Below are 25,617 nucleotides of genomic sequence, written 5' to 3'. Positions count from 1 at the left end.
ATTCAGAAAAGAGTACCCGGGGAGCCAGATAGCCTGAACACTGAGAGGTTCATGGGGGCCGGTGAACAATAAGCAGAGGATTATTGACAAACAAGAGAGCATGTGATAGGGATGAGCTGGAAGAGCATGGAGAGCCAGGGTCATATACGGTTTCCAATACTAGGATGAATATCTCAAACTGTATCCTGTTTTTGGCAGGCAACCAATCTGCTTGTTGTCATTTAAATTAGGTAGGTTATACTCATAGGGGATAATGTGTAGAGAGGAAGACCCACTATGTAGTTGCAAGACTCCAGGTTTTTCACGACTGTGGTATTGGTCAGAGACCTAGGCATTTGGAAGGGGAGCTGTTGGCAAATATTTCTGATTTTTAGAAATTCAAAAATAGGTCCAGCGGTAGTAGGGTGATGCAGGATTCCAGCCACTTAGCCAAGCTGCACTGAACCCCTAGGTTGCTGGTTGGAACAGAAGGCATTAAGGCACCTGGGGGAGGAGATGGGGAGGTGGTGCTAGTGAGACTGGGAAACAAAGCATCTCTGTCTTGGAGGTGTCCACCATTGCTGAATGTATAGCCATCCTGTGCTCAGTGGCTGATAGGTAGTCATGGGCTTTGGCTTGCAGGATTGTAAGGAATGTGAAGGGGAAAAGGAGCATAGAGAGTGGCTGATACATTAAAAAGGTCAAGGAGAATAAGGATGTTGCAAACTGGTTGTGGTAAGCAGAACTGAGCAGGACTTGGGGTGTTTCAGTGCAATCGAATTTGTGGAAGACAGACTGTAATGGATTTATTAAGCTGAAGGATGTGAGTTGTTGAGCTACCCAACTGAATGACAGATGTTCAAGGTTCATAGATGTGAAGGAAGTTGGGGTATGAACCGGTTGTTGGATGAAGAGGTATCAGCTGTCAACTTTCTTAGGAAATGCAGGACAACAGAAGATTTAAAGCATTCTGAAAACAAATAGTGGTTTAATAAGGAAGTGAGGCAGGGCATGACAGCTGATAATAGGGCTGGTGGTTTAGGGAGTACACTAGAAGCTTGCAGTGTAGGTTATATAGATCCAGGGATGTGGAATTCCTATCGCCCGACGCCCGGGACATCTTGTTTGGGGTCAAGGGCAACAAGATTTTATGTTTACTTTGTCCTTGGGACAAGTAGACCCAACCCTCTGCAGCACAAACCCTTTGGCTGCCTGTTTACAGAGAGTGGAACTCTCTGCAGTTGAGGTAATGTGTTTCCAAAAGATAATGCTGTTCGAACTTGTATTTATGGTTCATTATTTGAAAACCTTCATTATTAGGGTGAGTGCTGTAAATAAATGTTTTAATGTCACACTTCACTACTGACGTTGGTTCAAGTACAAAAAAAAAAAACGTGTATACACATGTTTGAAAAGTTTAGGCTATGAGGCTAAGTATAATGCTCCCAGAATGCTCTCTGATTATATGCAAATGAAGTGTCATTTAGTAAAATGTTTTGATGCATGCTAGTATTTCCCAAAAATATTTCTAATGGAAAATCAGTGTAACCATTTTCAACACGATTATGGGAAGCATGAAAATAAACAAACACTGACAAAGCCAACTGATCTGACATATTTTTATAAGTCTTTTAGTTTCATCAATGCGTGTCTTGTTTTGACATGGCTTTTGTAACACTTTATTGTTGTGGGAGCTACCAGGTCCTCAACATTGTAACAAACACTGGCAAAAAAACCCAAAACGTTTTTGAACTCTAAAAGCACATGTTGCCACCAGTGGCATAACAAAGGCCCCGCAGCCGCCCTCCAGGGGGCCCCTTCAGCACAGCACCTGCCCTGAGTGAGTCTGGAGAGGGGGCTCCTCCATGTTCTTTGCAAAGGGGCACCCTCCAGTTTCATTACGTCACTGATTGCCACTGTAGTTCCTGACACTGAACAAAACTACTTTGTGTGCCAATAGCTCCTTGTGGAAGAGAAGAATGCGATCACTCACAGTAAAGCCAGCTGAAAGAGAGAGAAATAGAAGTTTAATAAAAACAAAATGTCTTTGTTAACACCAGACCTAATTAGGGACCAAGACCCACATGTAGGTGGCTTTTGGCATGTCGCAAACAGCGACTTTCGCTGTTAAAAACGTGCAAAAAGCACATTGCGATGCACAAACCCAGTTTTGCGATTCGGTAACCTGGTTACCGAATCGCAAAACGGGTTTGTGACTCGCAATTAAGAAGGGGTGTTCCCTTCCTAATTGCGACTCGCAGTGCAATGTAGGATTGTTTTGCGAATGCGGGCGCAAACCAATCTCAGTTTGCACCCATTTCAAATGGGTGCTAACACTTTCACAAAAGGGAAGGGGTCCCTCTGGGACCCCTTCCCCATTGTGAATGTCACTGTAAAAATTTTTACAGAGCAGGCAGTGGTCCTGCGGACCACTGCCTGCTCTGAAAAAATGAAACAAAAACGTTTCATTTTTCGTTTTTGTAATGCATCTCGTTTTCCTTTAAGGAAAACGGGCTGCATTACAAAAGAAAAACTGCTTTAGTGAAAAGCAGTCACAGACATGGTGGTCTGCTGTCTCCAGCAGGCCACCATCCCTGTGAGGCCGCCATTCGCAAGGGGGTCGCAAATTGCGACCCACCTCATGATTATTCATGAGGTGAGCATTTGCGAAGCCCTTGCGAATCACAGATGGTGTCAGGGACACCATCCTACATTCGGATTTGCGACTCGCAATTTGCGGGTCACAAATCTGAACCTACCTACATGTGGCCCCAAATTCTTAAAGAAAGTCACAAAAGTGCACCCATAGTATATGTCGTACCCCTATAAAATATTTGTGAACTGTATTTTAGCATGGGTAAATACGCATGTGTAGATTTGCTCATGTGAAAATCTATTGAGCATTTGCAAGTTCATTTTCCCTCCAGCCACTTTCTTCCCAACCATGGAAGAAGTTCTAATTCTGCCATTGTCAGGAGTAAATGTCCAACCTTTCTTATTATGGGAAAATATTAGAGAGAAGCTGGTGAAAATCTTTAAAACATGCAGGTTAGTAGGTTTGCAGACTCAAAGGCATTCCAGCCCTGGAACTATTGCTTACTGCTTCCTCCAGCCCCAGTATGCAGATCTGCAGAAAGGTGGAAAAATAAGGAAATTGCTACAGTAGGGATTGAAACTGCTAGTATTCAAGCCCTACTATGGTAGTAGCCCTGGCATAATCAGAGAGGCTATTATCAGAGCTCTTACATAATGAGATTGCTGCTATAATTTGGCGCCACACTACATGGCACCAAAGGGACAAGTAGATCTTTTTACAGGACAAGTAGATTTGAGAAGCAACCTTTCCCGTGGACAAGTAGATATTTTAATAAATTCCACACCCCTGAGATCATTTCCAAGGAAGAGGTCAGTGGTGAGGTGAATATAAGCATTATGGGTGGTAGAAGGAGGAGTTGGGAGTGATGGGTGGTGGATGACCATAAGCCAGCTGCTTCTTACTATAAGATCTTGTGTGAAAAGTAAGATGCAAAGTGATGAGCTGTAAGGTTACCCTATATGTCATTGGTGCGGGAAAGGCATGGTTTTTGGGGAAGTAGATAAGTTGAGGTTATCATTATGCATGCAGATGGATTTAAATATATACCATAGCACTCCAACGGGTATTTTCTAGGAGTTAGACTAATCCTAAGTCGACTTTAACTGTGTACGTTGTGGCCAGAGGGCATGGGTGGCCAGTGCAAAGCATAGTTCAAGTAAAAATGATGGTGGTGATAGCACGAATGGGACAGTGAGAGCTATTGAGTACCCAATGTTAAAGAGCAGAGCTTGTAGTTGGAGTTAATTATGCCACCGCTTAAATTTTGATTCCGTTGATATCGGATTTTACAAGGTGCAGTAATTATCACATCCACCACTGGCGACTCATGAAGTCCAAAATAGTTGTCGATTTTTTTTGAAAGGCAACGTGTTTGGTAATGCTGTAAAAGCAGGTGGTGTTGAAATATTTTGTAAGTTATTTGACAAACAAACCCAAAAAAGAAGAACTCTGGAGCTCTCCCAGTACGAAAAATTATTCTCAAAAACTGTCCTAGCCAGTAATACCAGAACCTGCGTGATAGATTATCCACACTTGTATTTCTTTCCTCTATGTGGTGTAGTGTTGCCTTTTTCGTTATAAATCAAAGACTACAAGCCTCCGAATGCAGAGAACAATCCCAGACTAGATGTACTCTTCACACCTGACCTGGGAGGGGACAACACTGGGTCTCTGAACAAGTCAACCGGGGCAGCCCCTCTGTGAGAGGAGAGGAGCGTCGCCTGCCTCTAAAAAATAAAATAAAATAAAAATGCCCCCTGAACTGAAACAAAAATGGTAACAAATTTTATTTATTACCATTATATTTTTCATCACCCCATCCTGAACCGAGTGTCAGGACGGGCAGGACAGTTGCTGCTGAGTGACTGCAGCAGGGAGCTCTGCACTATGCTTAAAGTGCGCATGTCCCTTTGGCCGTCCGTCTTGCGGTGGCCCGCCTGACATGCACACTTTAAACTTCTCTAACCCAGCTGTCTTAAAACTGTTGGGTTAGAGAAAACACAGACCTCCAGTGCTCTTGTGAGCGCTGAGAGAGGCTGCTCCCTCCAATCGTGATGCTTCTTTCATTCAGGTTACCAGCTTGAAAGCAGCACCAGGATTGGGTTTTGCAGTTTTCTGGGTCCCGCGTTGGAGCTTCCAGCAGAGAAGGGAAGACAATGAGAGGAGAGGAGGACGTTGTGATGTAAGTGCTGTTTTTTAATAATTATTATTATTGTATCCCCCCACACACCCCAACGTAAATACAAGCCAACAGCCACTGCAAGTCAATCATTGCAGCACATTTAGGAAGATGTCACCCCTGGGGTTAAAACTCAAGGGAAATTACACAGCAATTCGACTAATCTATTCTGTGGTTTATTCATTTTCCAACGTATTTTAGAGTCTTTTTTAAAGATGTTTGGGCGCAGATGACAAAAACATTTCCTTTTTTTCAAAACCACGCACTCGCCAGGCTGACCGCTCCAGTCATTTTATGTAGAAAGTAATGCTCATGTCAGCATCCTTTTGCTGTGTTTGATTCATGTCTTACTCCACTCTGAACGTCTCCCTCTTTTGTCAAATTTAGTACTCTCATTTTAAAGCCATTTGTTTCGATTAAAATACACAAAAGTAAAATTGATTTGCATAATTTGTGTACCCGTTCATATGATACCTTAAGTTCTCAAGTGTCAGGGGATATATCGTTAAGTTGAGCACCTCGTGAAGACACCTTAAGCTACAGATCGCAGTAACAGGTCCCGGCACTGCCAACACAACCTCCCATCCTTTCTAAATTGGAAAAAAATGTGTCCTTTACCCGCCTTCGCTTCTAATGCAAATAAAAGTGAATGTTTGTTTACCCAGCCAGTAGGAAGTCTTATGACGTGAGCAGTTGCTACCATGGTCTGTCCCCACTGGAAGCCCCTGAGGCACTATTATGCACTAAGTGTAGACATCTGTGTTGGGTGGCAGCCAGGAAGGTGAAAGAGATAGTGGCTGGAGAATACATTGGGGTGGTCGTGCGACAGTGAGATTTGGAGGATGAACAGGCGAGGACAGAAACAAGTCCACGCTGATAGAAATGCGTGGTAGATGACCAGGTCAGCCATATAGACTGGTGTGAGTAGACTATGTGGACCTGATTAGGGACACAGAGTGAAAAAGGCTGAAATACTGGAACAAAGAAGGTACAAAAAGTGTGACGGGGACTGGGGAGAACGTATCAGCAAGATAGACACGGCTGAGAACATATGGTTGCGACAAAGCAGAGAACAAGACAGGAGCATGGAGATTCAAGAGGCATGGCCACAAAACGGGGCAGAGACAGGAGTTGGGGAGAGAGACGTATAGGCTGCAAGACAGGCAGAGCAACTCATGCTCTTATATTGATTACCATCCTAGTATGGTAGTTATTTTGTGCTACGTGAGTGTCTCCTGTTATGTACCTTTGGAGGCACATTTTGCTCCTTATTCATGGCAGTCCATTAACACACAATAATGACCCGTCAAGCAAGCAATACTACTCAATTATCCAAGTGTTTACAAAAATGTAGGTTTCTGTTGTAATATGAAGTTAATTATTTATATGATTGTTATGCTATCTTTTAATATAGATACATTTAAATATTTCAGATAGAGAACATTGAGAGCAAAATTCTGTCACTGGTTTAAAGATTCGTTTGGTTAGCATCCTGTACTCGTACTTACATCAAAGAATCAATTCACAAAGCCATTAGCACTCTTATGTTGGGCTTAAGTTCTCAGATATCTTGGTTTATGAGCGTAAACTCATAGTTTGTATTCACAAAACCTGCATTCACACTAGTAAAGTGAGTTCCTCACACAAATTTGCATGTGAGTAAACCATTCAAAATCGTGGTCTATTTTGCAGTGTAGACAAACTCTCACAAATCTTAAGTTTGTGGTTGTATTCAAACATTTGCCACACACACACCTACCCTGGACATGTCTAAAAATGTACAAGGGTAGAAGTAAATCAGTATCAGGGATAGTAAATTAAACAGGAGCACCCCAGAGTTATATGCTGGACTAAGGTAAGTGGTTTCTCCATGATGAAAAACATTGTCCCCACTGAGAAAAAAATAATATATATTATTATAGTATAATAATATTTTTTTTCTGTGTTTTATAGTACATTATTGTGTGATTTATTTCAATATCACATAAATTATTAAGGAGGGGGAGAATGTAATATTCACAAAACAATTCCATAGCAATTCCAGGGAAACAATGACTGTAGTAGTATCCCAGAAGTACTTCTTGAAATCTCTTTGATTTCCATAAAAATATTTTTTTCCAAAATTGGAAATCAACCTGCAGGCGAATAAGTCCTTAGACGCCTGATTTACACAGATCATCTGCTCACCACAGAAACTACCAGTGCATTTTGCAGCTAAAGCCAATCGTGGATTGGGTGTTCTGCCACCTGACTTTGAAAAGCTGCAATGGAAACCAATAATTTCTTAGAGACCATCAGACAGGTGCCAGATGGTAACTGCGGGCTGTCACTGCTGGTGGCCATCTTGCATTTTGGCCATTGGTATTCTGATGAATGCTCTCTGATCTTTCAGCAAGCCGCCGAGCAATGTAGACCTATTCTTACCCTCTCCAGTCAGTTGAAGGGACATCAGCTCATGCGACCTGTGGGAATAGTTCCAAGATTGATCTGAGCCTATTCCCTCCGTTAACTCCCGAATGATTTGCTGACTCGGCTCCCCGGAAAGCCCCGGGTGTATGCTACACATTGACGTTCCCGCCTGCAGAGCATCGATCGATGTGGACCATGTATTTCTGAAGGGTTTTCTTCTCTTTCTGTCACAGGCTTAGTGTTAATCAGATCACAGATCTCGGAGTGAAAGTGCTGTCTGAAGAGCTGACGAAGTACAACATCTTGACATTTCTCGGGTATGTTGCTTTTCATAATGTCATTTTCTAAAAAAAGGGGAGGCTTTTTAGATGCTTTGTATTTAATGCTGTCATGTTCCATGCCAACCATTCATCCTAGAAGCAATGTTAAGACTTTGGCAGTGTACATTTGACAGATCTGGGCATTGAATATTGCTTATGAGGCAATTTAAAAAAAAATGTTTATGATCTAAAAATACACATTTGTATAGAGCTATTTGTGATTAGTGCTTGGTTCATTTAAGTATGCATTACAGACGGTTTTCTGGAATTCACTGTGCACTTTTTTTTCAAGTATTTCAAATCTGATGGACACAGTTAAGCCAATCACTCAAATTCATATAAGTCCCATGTTTCATTTACAGGTTAGGAAGATCTATACAAAATCTGTCAAAGTGCACCAGTACATTCTGAAAGTCAGGGGGTGATGTTTGACCAATAAGCTTCAGCGCTTTGTAGTCATAGCGCTTTTCTGTGACAATTGTTCTGCTTCGGCCAGTGGGAGCATAGTACTGGGCAAAAAAGGCTGAATGCACAGATTCACATCCGGTTGCCCTCATGAATAGTCATGTGATGAGTCATTGTTGTGAAATTCAGTGCACTTAGACATCAGTTCAGTGATGGAAACTCACTTGGACTGCAGGCCTCCACCTTGCATTCACCTCCAATAAGGCTCACAGTTGTCAGTTTTCATCTTCGGAGTACTATATTTAATTAATGGGGAACACTGGGGACATTGAGAGTGGACCATAGTAGACCACCACCTATTTCCTTGCTACGTGTAGCTTTATTTGAGAAAGTGGAATCGTTTTGCCATAGAAGCAGTTTTGGGATGCAACTCAATCACTATTGTGGCTCAAGTAGCAATATTAAAAACTTGCCCAAAGTGGTTGGCAACTTGCCCAAAGTGCTTGGATACTTCAAATGTCGTTCTTCTTGTTTTTGGAGTAATTGAAGATAACCTGAGGACTGCAGGTATTTGAATGGAGCATATGCATTGTACTGAATGGAAATATCATATGTTCTAATTTAAGAGGTGTAATTGTCACTGCTAGTGGTGAATCACAATCTCGCAAAACATTTAGTTGCACTGTCTTGTTCTTGTGGAGAATTCGGACTGAAAATGGACACTCACCAAGGAGGTTATCATGCAGATGCTGTTGTAGTTGGATCATTACTTCTTTTTCTAGAATTTTGGGAATGAAAGATAAGTGGGAAGAAGGCTGCGATCTAGAATATTGAAGGCGGGCTTTTCCTATTACCAGTACTTACAGTGTCTATTTCATGGAGGCAAGGGTTGTTCAATTTGTCATGGATTCATTGAGAATCAAGCAGATTTGTGATTCAAGCATCATTATTGAAGCTTTAACCAGTTCTATTGGCCATGGATGATGGGCACTAGGAATCGGCTCCCTGGCCGTGGATAAATCAACATTATGTTCTTCTGTGGTATTGTTAAAAGTAGTGAGAGAAGGATTGTTAAGTATGTCTTCACTGGAATCATTGAATTTCAGTGTACATTTTGGTGATATTAGTGGGGAAATTGAGGACTTCAATGCTTTCCTGCCCAAAGGCTAGAAGTTTGCTATTTGTGATGCTGGAAATGGCAAAAATCAGTATGACAGTTATGGTATGCTCAGAATGGTTAAGGAGACATCACAATACTCTTTAGTAGTACTTAGCTTTGCTTGAATAATCATATAATTGTGGGAATATGTGATCAGTGTAATCTGGTAGCGCTTTCATATGTTTCCAATATGTTTCTGCTTCACAACCTAAAAGTCTGAAAGAACTTAGATCTTGGGGATACATTGAAGAACCTTTTGTGGGCTTGGTTGGGTTGTTTCTATGTCCACGAGTGTGCCTCTTGCATCAGTCAGGCGTCCTTTGTATTATACCCTTTGTTTCTCAACAGGAGCTACAAGGGCATGTAGGTGGCTTGTTCAATGCAGCAGGAGATCCTTGGTTCTCAGGTCTTCAGTGATGGTGAGGATTCAAAATGAGAAAACTAGGTTGCGTGCAGGCCCCTCTTCTCTTTCAGGATGTGTCGTCTGCAGAGTGATGTTGCAGGAGAAAACGCCATGTAGTGAATCCTGCAACGGCAACCGACAAATGTTAAGCTTCACAGTGAGAATAAGTATCTTTCTGAGAACCAGTTAACTGTTTTCTAGGACCACACTGATGTAGGACAGTGGTTCCCAACCTGTGGTCCTTCTTAGGGGGTCTGCGACTGCTCAGAAAATTAAATAATATTAACAGTTTAGGTCCCCAATGACTCATTGGGGGGTCCCCAGATTCCAATAATGATTCAGTGGGGGTCCCCGGGTTCCAGTAATGATAAAATGGGGGTCCACAGAAGTGAAAAGGTTGGGAACCACTGATGTAGGAGATTAACAGTGAGTGAATGAGTAAAAGAAAGTCTCTCGTCTACCCTAAAATGGTGTCTGGGCGCTAGTAATGAAGACAAATAGCAGCTGGTCAGCTCAATCCTTGAATAAATTCAATGACTGCGATTGACCGGGCATATGTTTTTGTTAGTGCTCTATCTTTGGTGACACTTTGAGAGGCAGACAGTTTTTTCTCGCATTTGAAGCAAACAAACCTTTTACATTAGTCGCGTTTCCTTCTCCTTGAACTGCTCAGTCTTGGCATGTGATGTATTGAAATTGGATTTTCCTCGACTTGAGTACATGCCAAGATTCTTAAGTTACATTAAACTTGTACTAACCACAAGACATTGCTTTCATCATCCATCAAAATTGCACCAAAGCCTTGCAAGGGAGTGAAATACAAATCGAGTCTCGTAGCCAGTGCTCAGGGGCACAGGGCGAATAGAGGCGTGAATGACTACGCTGTGACAGCAGAATCCGCGACACAGCTGCCTCTTTATTAAGTATTTACTAAAGGAGAAAATATTGTGAGGCTAAAAATAAATTTCACAAAAGAAGAAAACAAATTTGATAAAATAATAACACTGCATTTCGTGCAAATGGAGAAGCCCATGGATCTCCCTTCAAACTTCCCAAATTCAACAAATTAAAATTACTTCCCTGAGGGAAATACAAAAAATAATCAAAGCACTTTTCAAATAGCTAAACCTTAGCCATCCAGATGATGCCTAAAATAAAACAGGGTGTGTGTTAAATTTGCTGAGGTTGTTTGCGGAAGGGAAGGTGGTTGCGGTTGTAGATGTGGAAGGGAGGGGAAGGTAATGCTTGAAATGTTACAATGAGGATGGAAAACATAGCTCTTGTGTCAAAGGTCACTGCACTCAGGATGTTCATGGGTCCCATATTTCCTCCATCAGTGCGATCAAAGAACAACTCTCCTCAGTTTCATTTAATTAGGTTTGCTTAACAGATTGAAAATATACAGCTCTGCTTAGACTTGATTTTGGAGAATTCCCTATGACAATGTTAGTTGTGCAAGGATTAACAATGGTGCGTCCTTATCTGTTGCCACCATGTGATGTCTGATGTTAAACCGCAAATATAAACATATGTTGAATTCCAGGAGAGCCACTCCGCCTTCCTCTTGTCAGGCACCTTTGCACTTCACTGTGCAGAAATGTGTTTTTTATTAAGTATAAATAGAAGGCTTATGGAATTCGACCTCTGGTTGGCTGAGCTGTGCTAACCTGAAGCCATTATTGTGATTTAAAGAAAGTGAGAATCTGAAAAATATTTTAAAAGCTTACCTTGGGGTAGACGCGTTCGTCCCCCCTCTGTCCTCGTCCTGGCTCACACAGGCTCCCAGCCAATCACCACACTGCTCTTACCAGCATGACAGCAGCGTCATGATTGGTCTGAGCGACCTGCTTTGCCGCACAGACTGGGAGTGGGAGCCTGGGCATGTTCTTCACTAGCCTGTGCAATACAGCCGGTTAGAGAACATGCAAAGTGCGCAAGTCTGTTTGGCCCGCCCAACATGCCCAGCCAAACAGACAGCCCCCTCCCTCCAGTCCAGTCCCACCACGCCCCGTAGTCCCAGGAAAAATAAAATTATAATAACATTGCATTATTATTTTATTTTTCCTTTCCCCACAATCCAGTGGGACGACACTCCTCCGCCAGGGGAGAGGAGGGAGGTTTAGTGACAGTATGGGGAGAAAGGGCGTGGAAAGGTGCTGCATGGTTCAGGTCGATCTGTATGGCTGATCTGCTCACTTAAGCGGTCAGTACCTGACATGCCATGTAGGTGGTTGTGGTTTGTCTGGGATGACAAAGGTGGTGAAGGTAAAATCTTTGTTGGGGGCCTGAATTATAAAAGTATCATTTGGGCCTGTTTGGGATGCACATATACCTTGATTCAAAAATGCACCATCTACCCAAATAAAGACACAAGAAAAAACAAATATAGAAAAATGTATGAATGACAGCTACAGTTTGAAAATTGACATGATGAATAATTAAATACATGCATTGGGAAATAAACAGGAGACATCCACATTTTGCTAGTGGTGGTTTTATTCGGTTTTCACTATATTGAAGCCCATCAGAGATTTGATATTATGATTGGGAAGAGGGTTCCAGTTCTTTGCCTCTTTTCAAGAATCTTCTCCTCATTAATATAAACCTTTATAAATTTAGACTACTTCTGATCACGTTCCAGTTGAATGTGCTGACAAATATACAGATGACCCAAAGTTGCCCAACGTAACCATGGATAAATCATGGGCAACCATAGTTTCCCCGTGAACATAAAAACTATGACTCATTGCTAAGATTTTTAGGCCTCACACCAAATCATCTGCTCTGTTTGGAGTCTACTGCAATTCCATGAGACCTTCCAGGACAAAGCCAAATCAACAGCATTGCCATATTTGAGATGTTACAAAAAGAAAATCTAGCCGTGTGTTTCTGTATTTCTCTTCTCATTGATGTAAATTTTTAATTTAGTTGCACACTACACATGGCAATGTACCATAAAGTCAAATAACCATCACTTCAACCTCCATATTACATCAACCCATTAACTTTGATCCACCATAACATTACCCCTCGCCAAACACACTAAAGTCCCCACTACTTTGTCTCTCTTTACTTTAACCTGTATATCAACTCTAACCCTAAAACTAACCATGCCCCGATTGCTAACCTTAACTGTAACCCTAAGGTTAACCCTAGTGCTAAATCTAATTCTTAACATAACATTTAACTCAGACTAAACCTAATAATATTAAAATACACTAAACTGAATTACAGTAAATGAATGAAAATAAATAAAAGCATACATTGACAAAGTCAATAAGTCTTGCCTGCATTTTGATTTCCAACTAAAATACTGAAAAAAAACCTGTAGTGAAAAACAAATCAAAACACTAATGCTGTACTAATGTTGTCTTTATACAGCGCATCTTTCAGAAAAATTATGTAACGTGTTCTGATTCAGCGTACTTCTTAGATGTAAAACATTCCCTCATACATTGTAAAGCAAGCGCTCCAATATCATGAAGTAAGAGAGAACCCCACCAATGCCCACTATTTGAATGTTTTAAAGAATTAGTGGCAATAGGACTTATAGACAGCTGCGCTGTCAAGCCTGACCTAAAAATGAGTATCCAAACAGAACCTTAAATCTATGTAAATATTAAGTTAAGATGTTTTCTTGCAAATAAGATAATGCAGTAACTTAAATTGAATTAAATAAAATAGGCTTCTTGAAAATGAAATTTAACACTTACCCTAAACATCTGACAATTATTTTGGGTTGACCGCAGTGGTAAACCTGTTTCTAACTTTATAACTAATCTTCACAAATTATATTTGAAAGAATTTGTTAAGGTAAAAAAGGCCAACCCTACCTTAACTCATGTAAATAATATGTTCTGATTTTATGTTATTAAATTAACATGGAAACTAAATCAAAATCTTTTCAATTTCTTATGGAAGCCAAGATTAATGCATACAATTGGGTTTGCAAGGCTGTAGTAGATGTAGAAAGTTAGATATACCATTTTAATTAATAATGCAATATTTATATCTAGCATTTGGAACATGGCTCAGGAGGACATATGTTGGTAGGCAGAAAACAGTTTTAAACGCCACTACTGTTGTATCAGGTAAGTATCAGAGGATTAATGATAGTTATTATTTAGACTTAAACAATAGGATGGAAGGAGCATTTCTGAACAGAATGGGTAGGAAACTGCATATCCTTAGGGCTTTCGCAGAGAGTATTTTGGAGAGCCTGGAGAGCAGGCTCTTTTTTTTTTTTTAAGTAAAAAAATTTCATGGGAGAGGTTTTTTGTTCTCCCAAGACTACATGAGGTACTAGAGATTTTGAGTTTCTGGATTAAAAGCTGTACTACTTACTTGGTAGCACTGTCTGACCTTCATTACATGCATGCAAAGTTCTGTGAAATTTATGATTATAAGAATGTATGAGCGTGTTTCGAAAAAAAAGAAAAGATGTGAGAGATGATTTACATCTCCTTCTGCATGTGCCTTTATCATGTCTTTCATTTCACAAACACTCCCAGAACTAAGCAAGAGAAGCTGTGCCAGTACCAGGTTTCCAGGCGTACTACTGGGAGTATCATGTGACATATCCCAAGGGCTCCTATTCCCCCCCATGGAAATCAATATAGTGTAGATTTCAGTACAGGGGGAGTGGAGCCCTCTTTGCAAATGGACATTTTTTTTATTCTGCAGGAGAAGCAGTTTTCTCAATGGAGAAAGTCCTTCTCCTGTACTCGCTCCAAATGTGGGGAAGATCCATTCCTGGAGTAAATCTCTGTTCGTGAATGCTTGTAAACATTCACACTGTTACAAGGCAAACTGCAACTTCCATAGAATTTTCTACAGTGGATCTTCCTTGAGAAAGCCATATAGTAAGGTGGTGTATGCTTGTCAGGAATCCTTTAGTAAATTCCTGGAAGGTGTAAATGAGATTTTCTATTGTACACGTCCACTTACAGCTGGGAATAACCTTTGTGAATAGAACCCACGTTTGTTGTAGAGTATCCAACTTTACCCATCCCATGCAAAATGTATTATCTCACACATACTAGCGTGGCTTAACATTTAATCTAGAGTGTGGCTAATCCTGAAAAGAGATGTGCCTTTTTTTGCGTTGCATGTAGCTCTTGCTACATTTTCCTCACAAATTTGATAGAGGATGGAAGACAGAAACACTCATGAGAGAGAGGTACTCCAGCTTAGTGTGCTGGCGTACAATAAAAGAAGCTCCTAGTGGTGGCAAAAAAGGCTTCCTACAATTTTTATCCCACGCTTTGTTGTGTTCAAATTGGTGTATTTGATGTTAAAGTTCTTGCGGAACTCAAGATTTTGAATCAGAAGTCTACATGTGTAGTATCCACCATCGTCCCATCGAGGCTGCAGGATTGGAAAGGTAGTAGTTTACCAGTCAATCACACTGAGTGACCTGGGCATTCAGTGAAGAGAAAGTCAATCTCATTTATTGATCAGGTAATAAGTTACCTAATGTAATTGTTTTATTCAGGCAACCAGCAATGAATCAGGTAGTCACACAGATTGATTCACGCCCCAGCCTTGTCTTCTTCTGCTTTGGTACAGCGTGTATGATAGCTCAGTGGCTTGAACACCTGCTGGTGAGATGTGCTTGTAACATTCAGGCCACACAATCAAATCTGCCCAGGGTCTATTTTAATTCTTCTGAGATTAAGAAATAATTGCTGTGAAGTTTTGTTAGATTAACATATGTGACATAAGTGCAGTCTGATGTGTGTAATACATAATATGTATACATATTTTAAATTATTAGGCTGTTATATTTCAAGTTTTGTGATCGATTAAACATCTGGGTTTGCCATCTTCTCTGCAACGTATATATTTTTAACATTTTAAAAAGATAGTAACTTTGTTTCACGGCTCTTTAGTGCCATCTCAGGTTTCAGGTGACCTCAACAAACTGTTTATCTCATGATTTATTTCATTAGCATCTTGTCACATAACTGATAGTCAGTTCTCTCTATCATGTAGGTTCCCTCTCCACTTATCGTGCTCTTTCACTCTTTGTCTTCTTTCTATCACACTTTCTCCACCTCTCTTCTGCTCCTTCTCAATCTTTCTTTTCTCTCTCTTGCCCTTTATTTCTCTTCCTTTCAAGCTCTTTCTCACATTTATTTCACACATTCTCTTGCTGTCACACCCTCACTCTTTTTTTTTCTCTGCCTCTTCCACTCTTTTCCTCGCTACCCCTTTTTCTCACTCTGCCTTGCATTTCAACTCTTTCTTTATCTTTTTCTAAAACTCTTACATTTTTTCTCCCACATATATTCTCTGTCTCATTTTCTCTTTCCTTTTCTGTCCGTGTCTTTTACTCTCTCGGTCTGTTTCCCATTCTCTTCGTCACTGTTTCTTTTTTATTTTATTTTCCTTTTCTCTCTCTCTTACCTTATGTTGCATTCTCTTACACTCTCTCACACATGTATGCTCTTTTTAATTCACTTTCCCCATCTCTTATACTCTTACTCTCACTACATTTTTCTTTCTTTTCCTGCTTTTTACGCTACACTACTACCTCTGTTATTTCTGGCTTATTTTCTCTCTCCTTTTCTCATCCTTTTTTATTGTCTTTCTTTCACTCTCATACATACATATATGTTTTCTCATATATTTGTGTGTGTTTGTGTACTTACTTTCTCATGCATCCTTTCTTTCTTCCCGTCACTATCACTCTCTTTCCTGCTTTCTCACCTACTCCCTCTCTCTAGTTCTGTCCAAATCTCTCTCCCTCTGTTTCCTCTCTCTCTCTCTCACTATTCCTTAAACTCTCCCTCATCAGGCCTCGTAAATTCAGAAAAATGTTACCCAACCTGCTGCCCTAGTGACTTGAATAATTTACTCAACCTCACTGTAATTCATTTGACCCATAAATTCATCTCAAATTGTGTGATCCTAGGCAAATATATATTTCACTGAGTCGCCTTTTCTTCATAATCACATACCAAGCACTTTCAAATATGTGAATTCAGCATGTCTTCTGTATAAAAAAACTCTTTTGTTTTATTTAATAGGCTAAACCTCTGCTCCACGTATAGTAAAAATCTAGCCCACATATAGAGTATATATGAGCCCACATAAAAAGTATATATGACCCCTAACTTTGCTCTAAGTTCCCTAATAGCATTGTCATCAGTGAAGGAGCAGAAATGTTTCTCAGTTCATCTTAAAAAAACCTCTCCCTTTTAAATATATTACTAATCCATCCTGCGATTATATTACAAATCCATCCCGTCATTTACAGACAAACATTTTCCATTCAAATGTCCTGCAAATGTTCCCTCTGATGTGCAGTTTTACCGATAAAATCGTATATCATAAAATGATAATGTGTGAAAATGTAGTTTCAACAAATATGTATCATTTGCACATCACCAAGTAAAGTATTCTGATTTGTTTTGATCCTAATAAAATATTTGTTTCTGTCCCACTTCAGAATTACAAGAACATGCTTTCTTAAGTACTGAAATAATTTTGAAATATTTGTGCAGTTCATTTCCAAGCTGTTTAAATGTTGGGTGTCCACCTCAATTGTCAAACAGTTCACTTTACAAAATCTTCTAACTTTGCAGGGAGAGAAAGATCAAATAAGCAGCAGCTTGTAAGAAGACATAAGCTATCATTTGGCCTATCTTTTTGCACAGCAAATGTGACAAGATAAAAACAAGATTTAAAGGCATCATTTTCTTTCGTAATGAAAAGAACACATGTTCCCTTGACAGCTGGAATTCTATGGCCAGGCCTAGTAGGCCCTAAAATAGCTTACCCTGATAAAATCTGACTGGGGACAGTAGATTTCTCATGTAATATACAGATATAGTTATCATAATAGTATTTTGTAATACTTGGCAGACCTTTGCTCACTAATATGTTGAGTATTGGTGCCTCCCACACACAATCTTGGTACATGGCATAACTATGCTTTAAAGCCCTATATATCAGGGTGTTTTGAATTGATAGCTTTACACATTTTTCAGAGTGTTTTTAGCATAGTTTGTTATGCTAGTCTTATGTCAAGTTACATGTTTTCCTCCATGTATTTTCTTGTTCAGATTATACAACAACCTGATTACGGATGTTGGTGCCAAATATGTTTCAGACATCATTGAAGGATGCACAAAGCTGAAATATCTCAAGTAAGTGGAGTCTCCTATCTGAAGAAACCTAGGAGGAGCTGTGCTATGTGAATGTATGTGATCGAGTAATGACCCGGGACACAGACTGACTTGTCCCGTATTTGAGAAAGTGCCACAAAAATTGCACATCTGCCTCACGTAGTCCCATAATATTTACAGGGTGCCAGAATTATGCGCAACCATTGTTTGTGCCAGTATTCTACCTGCATATGTTGATACTGCAGAAGTTAGCTTAGTGTGTCAATCAGCACTGTCATATCGGGGTCATTTCCCCATTTTCATGGGCAAAGTTCCCTGAAAATGGGCACATCCTGTTGATACCCACATAATTGCTAGGCATATCTATGAGATTTTATTCCATAGCTCCCTTATTGCAGTATGCATGGTTAATAAAAAAATAATCTAATACAACATATTGTAACATAATATAACATCTATGAAGTGTTGACAAATCCAAAATGACATCTTGTTATTCAGACTATAAAAGTAAACAAGTGACTGTGTTGAGCCAATTTGCATTTGTTTGCGATTGGCTGGTTGCTCAGTTAAAGAAATAAAAGAAAGAAAATTAATTTACCAAACATTTTTGGGAATTGAAAGCAAGTTTATTTTCAACAGTATGTTGTTACTATCAAAAAGTTACGTTATTTTATGGGAGAAATGCAGCATTGTGCAAAAATCCACCTTTTAAGATGTCGAAAGGTGGCAGAAAAATTGAAAAAAACAAAAAAGGCACAGCAGTAGCAATGACAAAAGTTTCTGGCACAAACATAAAAAAAAAAAAAAATTGAAAGGGGAGGTGAGCAGGAAATGCTAGGGTATGAGGGATATCCACCTGCTTCAGAAAAGGAGGTTGAAAAAGGCAAAAAATGCCTCATACCCGAAAACGTATCAAAGCTGATATTTTTCACATCTGTATGTTGCCAAGCATCTGATGAGGCTCATAATTTCATAGATAAACTAGTCGATATCTGAAATACAAAATGAATGCATGCCTGGGTGATGTGGATATTATTTCACACTGCTGGGGTTGCATCAGACATGCACATCAATAGCTGTGTAATGCCCCTCCTCCAACCCCTCACCACCGAGCCGTTCAAGGATGTCATCAAGCTTGAACAAGGCAAATTTAGCTTATAGATGTGCACAAATGGAGCCCAGAGGGCCTCTCTCAACGAGGCATAAGTATATCTAGACTTGTCCTAGATTTATTCATCTTTGGAAGGAAGCTAAAGTCCCAAGGTTATACTCAGAAATCTAAGATTTTCATATATTTCCAAGTGCAATCCTACAGTAAACATACGCCTGGCAGCATTGCCTGCTGACACACAGCTCCACTGGTTAAGGCCTGTTTTTGTCTTGCACTTTTTTTAGCCATTGGTTTTTCAATAAAGATATATCCCTACTGGAGCTCCATGAAGTATGAAGAAAAGACCATTCCCAATAGACAGAGATTTACTCCTTTCTTTTTTCAAGGCTGCTTTAATGTGTTTTTTGAAGATGTGAAATACTATACAACTAATTTGTGAACATCTGTAAAGGTCTAATTTTTGTTCATGTCTACAAGTTTTATCATAGCCACACCTCATCACTCTAACAAGACCCTATCCTACAATTTCTCTGCCCTTAACTCACACACAAAAATCTTCCTTTGACACCTACATTGGTAAAAACCTGCAACCCAGACTCAGTTTTCACATATATACTCTATTTGCATTCACTAATGCAGTAAGTTGTGTTTAAACTGGATGTTCAAGGTAATTGTGAATCAATTTCTGTCTAGGATCGGCTGCAACAAAATAACCAGCGAAGGAGGGAAATGTCTGGCCCATGCCATACAGAAGAGCAAGTCAATCTTTGATATTGGGTAAGTGCCATCACGCCAAATTAAAACTTTTGTATTTTTGGGAATGTTAACTTTAACATTTTTGGTGATGCAGTGGAGACATACAGTAATACTGGATGGTTGAATTCTGTCTTTACAGCTTGAGAAAACTCAGATCTTAAAGCCTTATGCCAGGAGATTTTATGAATGCAAATTTCTCAAAACATTACTATAATTTTCCCAATTGTTAAAACGTACTTAAACGATCAGTCTCCAAACTCTATTGGAGGTCCCATAGTTCAAGAGAAAGAGACGGGGTAGATCCACGTGCGCCATACGGCACCGCAGCTTTTGGAATTCTTTGCATCTTAACATAAGAGCTTTGACCTCATATGCGAGTTTTAGATCTTTGCTGAAAACCTGGCTTTTCAGACAGGCATATGCCTAGCTCTTGTGGCCCTCCCGCTGCTGTGCCCCCAGTGCCATGAAACCTTTTTTGGTGTAGGCAGGCTTTACAAATTCTCTGAATTAGTGCGAAAAACAACATGATTGATCTGTTTGACCATTGAAAGAACAAACATTGGTGTATCTTAATTACTTAGAAACAGTATATCATAAGTGGCTTTAGAATAAAAGATTGTTGGAATATTTTGATTAAAAAAGCCTGCACAGTAAAAGATACTCTTGTTTTCAGTACATACTTTACCCATGATATGCATAGATTGTAAAGTGTAATGTGTTCATATACTAACAAGAAACAAATATTTACAGTTCAGGTGAAAAAGTGAAACTTTGCTATCTTAGCCTGGGAGATCTGCATGCTAGCAATTTCAAGTACTTTGCTTTTGCGTTATTAAAAAAAATATTTCCTAATTCTAATCTGCGATGGTGCAAAGACTATTGGTAGCACATGGGAAATAGTAATAGCGTACTCTCCAGTGCCAAGCTTCCTGTGCCGATTGCCCCCACAGGTTCCCCACCACCTTGCTTGCTTGCTCTGCCCCCAGTACTGTCCTACAGCTTGCATGCTCTCACATTGTAAATCATATTTATATGACATATTAAAATCAAAGCTTTTCCTCTTACACATTATCTCTGCTACACAGGTGTTGTTCACACACAATGTCACAAATACACAGAAGTAATTACACGCACATGCAATTTGAGTTATGCATGTATGCCGAGTTGCTGTCATGCTTATCATGACTCACTCTCTTACACACACAATAAATGTCATATAAACTATTTTGCCTATATCAAAAGTTGTCATGCACAATCTCTCTGAGACACATGGCCTGATTACGAGTGTGGTGGTCCAAGGACCGCCACACTCGCAGTGACGGTGGGACTGCCGCAACTTTTGCAGATCGGCCGCCACGTTATGACCCTGGCAGTTGGAGCGCCATCCCCGCTGGGACCATGGTTCATGACGGCGGTCTGAGATGTTATCAGTCAGGGCGGCGCTGAACACAGCGCCCCCTGGCTGATTACAACTATCCTTACCGCCAGCCTTTCCATGGTGATCTCCGTCATGGAAAGGCTGGTGATGAAGGTGTGCTGGGGGCTTCCCTCCCCGGCACCCTCGGAATGCTTCGCAGACAGTGCACATTCCAAGGGTGCTAATCGTCCCCCTCTGTGTTACGATATAGGACTGAATTCTATACCGTAGCACTGTTCCCGCCAGATGGACTGGTGGGAGTGCTTTATTACAGTGTTCCTGCCGGTCAGTCCAGCTGTAACATTGTAATAGGGTGGGGGGGATGCCACCAGTATGACGGTGGCGTCCTCCCCGTGCCACTAATGTCATAATGAAGCCCTCATTCTTTTTTAACAAAGACATATCTCACATGCAGAATCCCTTTTCCACTGTACCTTTCTTACTCACACTCTCTCATACAAACACAAAGATATTTGCATGTGTAAATATGCTAACATGTTCTTCTTCTACTTCTAGGTGTGAATCTCCATTTTGGTGCAATTCATAATTTCCAGTTGGAGATTTCCACCTAGATTTAGGTTTGTGAGTATCCACCTCCTCAAGTGAGGGGGTGGAGCCTATACAACCCATTTTATGACCGGAAAGTTACTATTAGTAACTTTCCATCCGTTTGTGGATACCAATCAGAGCAGATACCATTGCATAAGGAAAAAATAGGAAAACTGAATAAAGTTTGTTTGTAAAAAAAAAAAAAAAAAAACTAAAATAAAAAAAGTTTTCATGTAAATTAAAAATATAAAACAATAAAATAATTTTAGTAATTACTATTCACCATGAACTACACAATAACACTACCCCATTCAAATTTAATTTACCCAATTTTTAAAAGAAAATATATTGATATAAAGATACTTTCAAATTCAAATCACTCACTGCCCTAAACATTACAGTTTATTTTATTCTAAACATAGTTGTCTGTCATATTTTAATTAATTTTACAAAAAGACAGTGTCTTTTTAAATTACATTATCCATGTGAGTTTATAAATTGTACAATTAAATGAGTTGTAAAATACATAAACCTATTAAAAGGTAAATTAATTGGACTCAATTCTTTCTTTACACAAATTAGTCTATAATACATAAAGGATAAAATTAATTTTAGTACATTATGTATCTTTTCGTTTACAGTGTTAGTGTTAAGTTTTTTTGCCTCCTTCCCTCCATTGATTTTTATGTGAGTGTGTTACAGTACCAGTGGTGGCCATGCCTTGTGCTTGACTTGCTTCAAGGTTCTGTTGGAGGACATTTTAGTCTATTTTTCAGTAGTAATGCTGTGGTAGAAATAGATGTGCATTATTTGTTTATTGCCTTACTGTTCTTTTGGGGGGTGTTTTGTGATAGCACCTTCTTTACTTTCCCTTAACCTCAACCTTTTATGAGTAATAAGTCCCTATTTAACAATCACTTTCCCCTTGTCCTTCCCACATTTACTACTAAACCCTGTGCTCACTTGTACGGAGATCTCCACCACCGGGATGAAGACCTCCATACACCCAGGCTTTGTAAAATGCATTTTAGAGTATATACAGTAATACTACTTTATTGCTGAAAAAAAGTTTTTGTGAATAGAGCCCAGTTTGCCCACTCTCAGAAAGGTAACAGAAAGGGCAGCACCCTTGAGCCATGCCAAAGAAACCTGGATCAGGCAAGGCTGTATGCTATGCTGAAGATGATGGTTGGGTGTGAGCAGTGCCTAGACACCAATGCAGAATGGGAAGCACTGTATGATATAGAGTCCAGGAAGCATGCTAAATTGGAGGACCAGGGATGAGGAGGGCCGTTGACCGTGCTCAAGATGCCCTACGGTACACAGGATGCAAGGACAGGTTGAAAAGGAAGATATGTTGCAGGCTGGAAAAAGACAGCTGTTTTGAGGACCATGGAAACCAGAATCTGCTTCCACTGGTGCAGGAGATTAATGATGCCATCGATGTAACCCTCTTGTTGGTCCCATATTCTATTCTTTACTCTTTGAATGACATGCACCCTCAAAGGAAATTAAAAAACACCTCCGCCAGTGCCACATGATGGTGGCTGCTGACATCTCAAGTCTTGCCTCATGGTACCTCCATCTCTGATTGGAAGGTAGTCTGTAATGAACCCTAAAACATCGGTGCATTGCACATCATGGGTTTGTATATTCTAACATTTTGATCACTCAGGGGACTTAGCATTTTAAAGTTGAAACTCTCAGCAATATCCGTAAATGTAACTCTGCTATCAATGTTGGTTTGCAAACATTACTCACCCTTTTTGGCTACAAAATCGAAAAACAGAAACTAAAGCAAGGGCTCTGTGGTCAACCAATACAGGAAATGTGCCTAAGTGGTCAAAAACATCAAATTAATGATTATGTTCTTCTTTCTTACTTTATTTCAGTATGTGGGGTAACAAGATCGGTGATGAAGGAGCGAAGGCGTTTGCAGATGCATTGAGGAATCACCCCAGTTTAACCAACTTGAGGTAATCATTGAGTATTGTTCCAGGAGTGATTTTATGAAAAGAGCAGAGGTACAGTGTACAGTTGTAAAATCAGGGATAATTTCACGTAGAGGAAGTCACATGTCCTCCTTACAAAGTAGTAAAATACCATCCATTAGCAGTACCAAATGTAGGGACAGGCTGAGTGGCTGGACACTGTACCCACCTGACACTGGTAGAGGTTTGATGTAAAGACAAATAAATACGTTGAAGGAAAACACATTTCCATTCCAAATATGTGGCATATTGCTTGTTTGTGGTAAGAAGTACAACCAATAAGTGATGAAATGAAAGCCATGATTAAAAACCATTAAAATGGTCCACAAACGTCCTCCATCCCCATTTGTTTTAGGATGTCACAAAGTCTGCCGCTGCTGCGCTTCATCTTTCATTGCATTCTTCTCACTGCAGTCCTCGCCTTCCAGCCTATAATCTGTGTATACCAAATGTGCTAAAAATTGACTGGCTACCGATAACATTAGTGGCATTTCATAATTCCATTGGACTGAATTATAGTCTGAAAGATTATATTTGGATGTACTGGTTCCAGATGTAAGTTACCCATCCATTCATCCATCCATTCTCCCTCCCAAATCCATTTTCCCACCCACATCCATCCACCCATCCATCCATCCATCCTCCATTCTCTCTCCCAAATCCATGCTCCCACCCAAATCCATCTACCCATCCATCCATTCTCCCACCCAAATCCATCCATCCATTCTCGCACCCAAATCGATTAATCCATTCTTCCCTTTTTTCGGAGTTCAAATTTAACAACACCATAATTCCTCCTTTACTGTGCATTTAATTAATCACATCATCCCACTTAATATATAATTGTCTCTTTCCTTATGGTTTGAGGTAATTTACAGAAGTTATGTTGGGCAGTTCTTTTTTTTTCTTGAAAAAGAAAGGGACTCCAAGTCATTGGATGCTGACTCAAATCTTTTTATAATAATAAAACATTTTCTTTTTATAGTAATTTGGAATATTCCTCTCTTGCTTCATATGCGCCCCAAGCTTTGGGTCCTGGAGTTTTTTAGGGATCATACAATGAGAACACAGTAGTAATTAAAGAGATGAAGGTCATGACCCTTTCCCTCAGAGGTGCAATGATGAGTCTCCACTGATTCATTCTCACCTTGGGGTAAGATGTATCCAGAGAATACAATACTGGAACATGGTCTGAAATTGCTCTGCTACTACTGTTGGTGCGAATAAGCATGAGCTGTGGTATTCTTTTCTGGCAGCATACACCATGTGGGTGTAAGAATGAATGTCAATTGAATGAAGTCTTGGATAGCACAGCAGCCATATTTAGGGGAATAACATTGGAGATATTTTTATTATGGTTCACTGGATTTACGCTTTTGATTTGAACCGTAATTAGAATTTGGAAATCGGCCTGTTTTGTGATTGATAGATGTTAAAAATGCATCTTACGTGATATGATTGTAAATGTTACTTCCTAAGAAAAGGTTGGAAAGGGTTGAATGTATTGCTTCTGGTGGTGGTGGTGATGAAACTATCCTTGAATTGTCTGTGTAGAGAATCACACAATGACCTTCTAATCAGTGAACCCAACAAGGGCCTTGGTGACTGAATACCATTCTCGTTTTCAAGTTTGCATCTCCTCCCCAAAGTTGCACGTGTCTGCAGTGTTCTATCTTTCCTCTCCTGCACATGAGCCTGTAACACGTAATAAACGTAACAGAGTGAGGTTGAGAAGCCAGAGGACTATGTAGCTGTCTTTAATTAGTCCGCTGGGCCTCTTTTCAACTCCCCTGATTATTCAATATTTAATTGCATTCACTATTTCGACAATTGTCACTCTAGAGCAGTGGTTCTTAACTATTTTATTTCTGTCGACCTCCACCTATTCATTGTTGGAGTCCAGGGACCCCCATTGAATCATTATTGTAATTTGTTGACCCTCACTGAGTCATTATTGGATTCCGAGGACCCCGGCCTAAGCAAATTCGATGATTTGAATACACAAAAATACAGAAACAAGGATTCATCAAACAAATACATAAATTAAATATTTTATTTAATTCACAAATATGAATTCTAATTTTAATGAGTTTAATGGGAGGTTAGAGCTTTTTTAAATTCAGTTAAGGCCACCCATCGCCCATACTATATTCTGTTTGATGCACTTGCCCTGCTCCCATGAATCCATCTGAGGATACCAACTTCATTTTA

The 25,617-nt window shown here is 39.9% G+C and overlaps 1 protein-coding gene across 2 annotated transcripts in view; it reads left to right on the top strand.

Moving 5' to 3' along the window:
- Window positions 1-25,617, top strand: part of NOD1 (nucleotide binding oligomerization domain containing 1) — a 270,155-nt gene that overhangs the window by 183,994 nt on the left and 60,544 nt on the right. For both annotated transcript variants that reach the window (XM_069211945.1, XM_069211943.1), the window contains exons 5-8: window positions 7,397-7,480; window positions 17,520-17,603; window positions 19,387-19,470; window positions 23,308-23,391. In XM_069211945.1, coding sequence (XP_069068046.1) covers window positions 7,397-7,480; window positions 17,520-17,603; window positions 19,387-19,470; window positions 23,308-23,391 — 336 coding nt within the window. The remainder of the gene's footprint in view (window positions 1-7,396; window positions 7,481-17,519; window positions 17,604-19,386; window positions 19,471-23,307; window positions 23,392-25,617) is intronic.

The sequence above is a fragment of the Pleurodeles waltl genome, chromosome 10 (genome assembly GCF_031143425.1).
Source record: "Pleurodeles waltl isolate 20211129_DDA chromosome 10, aPleWal1.hap1.20221129, whole genome shotgun sequence".
Classification (NCBI taxonomy): Eukaryota; Metazoa; Chordata; class Amphibia; order Caudata; family Salamandridae; genus Pleurodeles; species Pleurodeles waltl.
The sequence above is the reverse complement of the archived record's forward strand: the minus strand, read 5'-3'. Positions and strand labels throughout refer to the sequence as shown.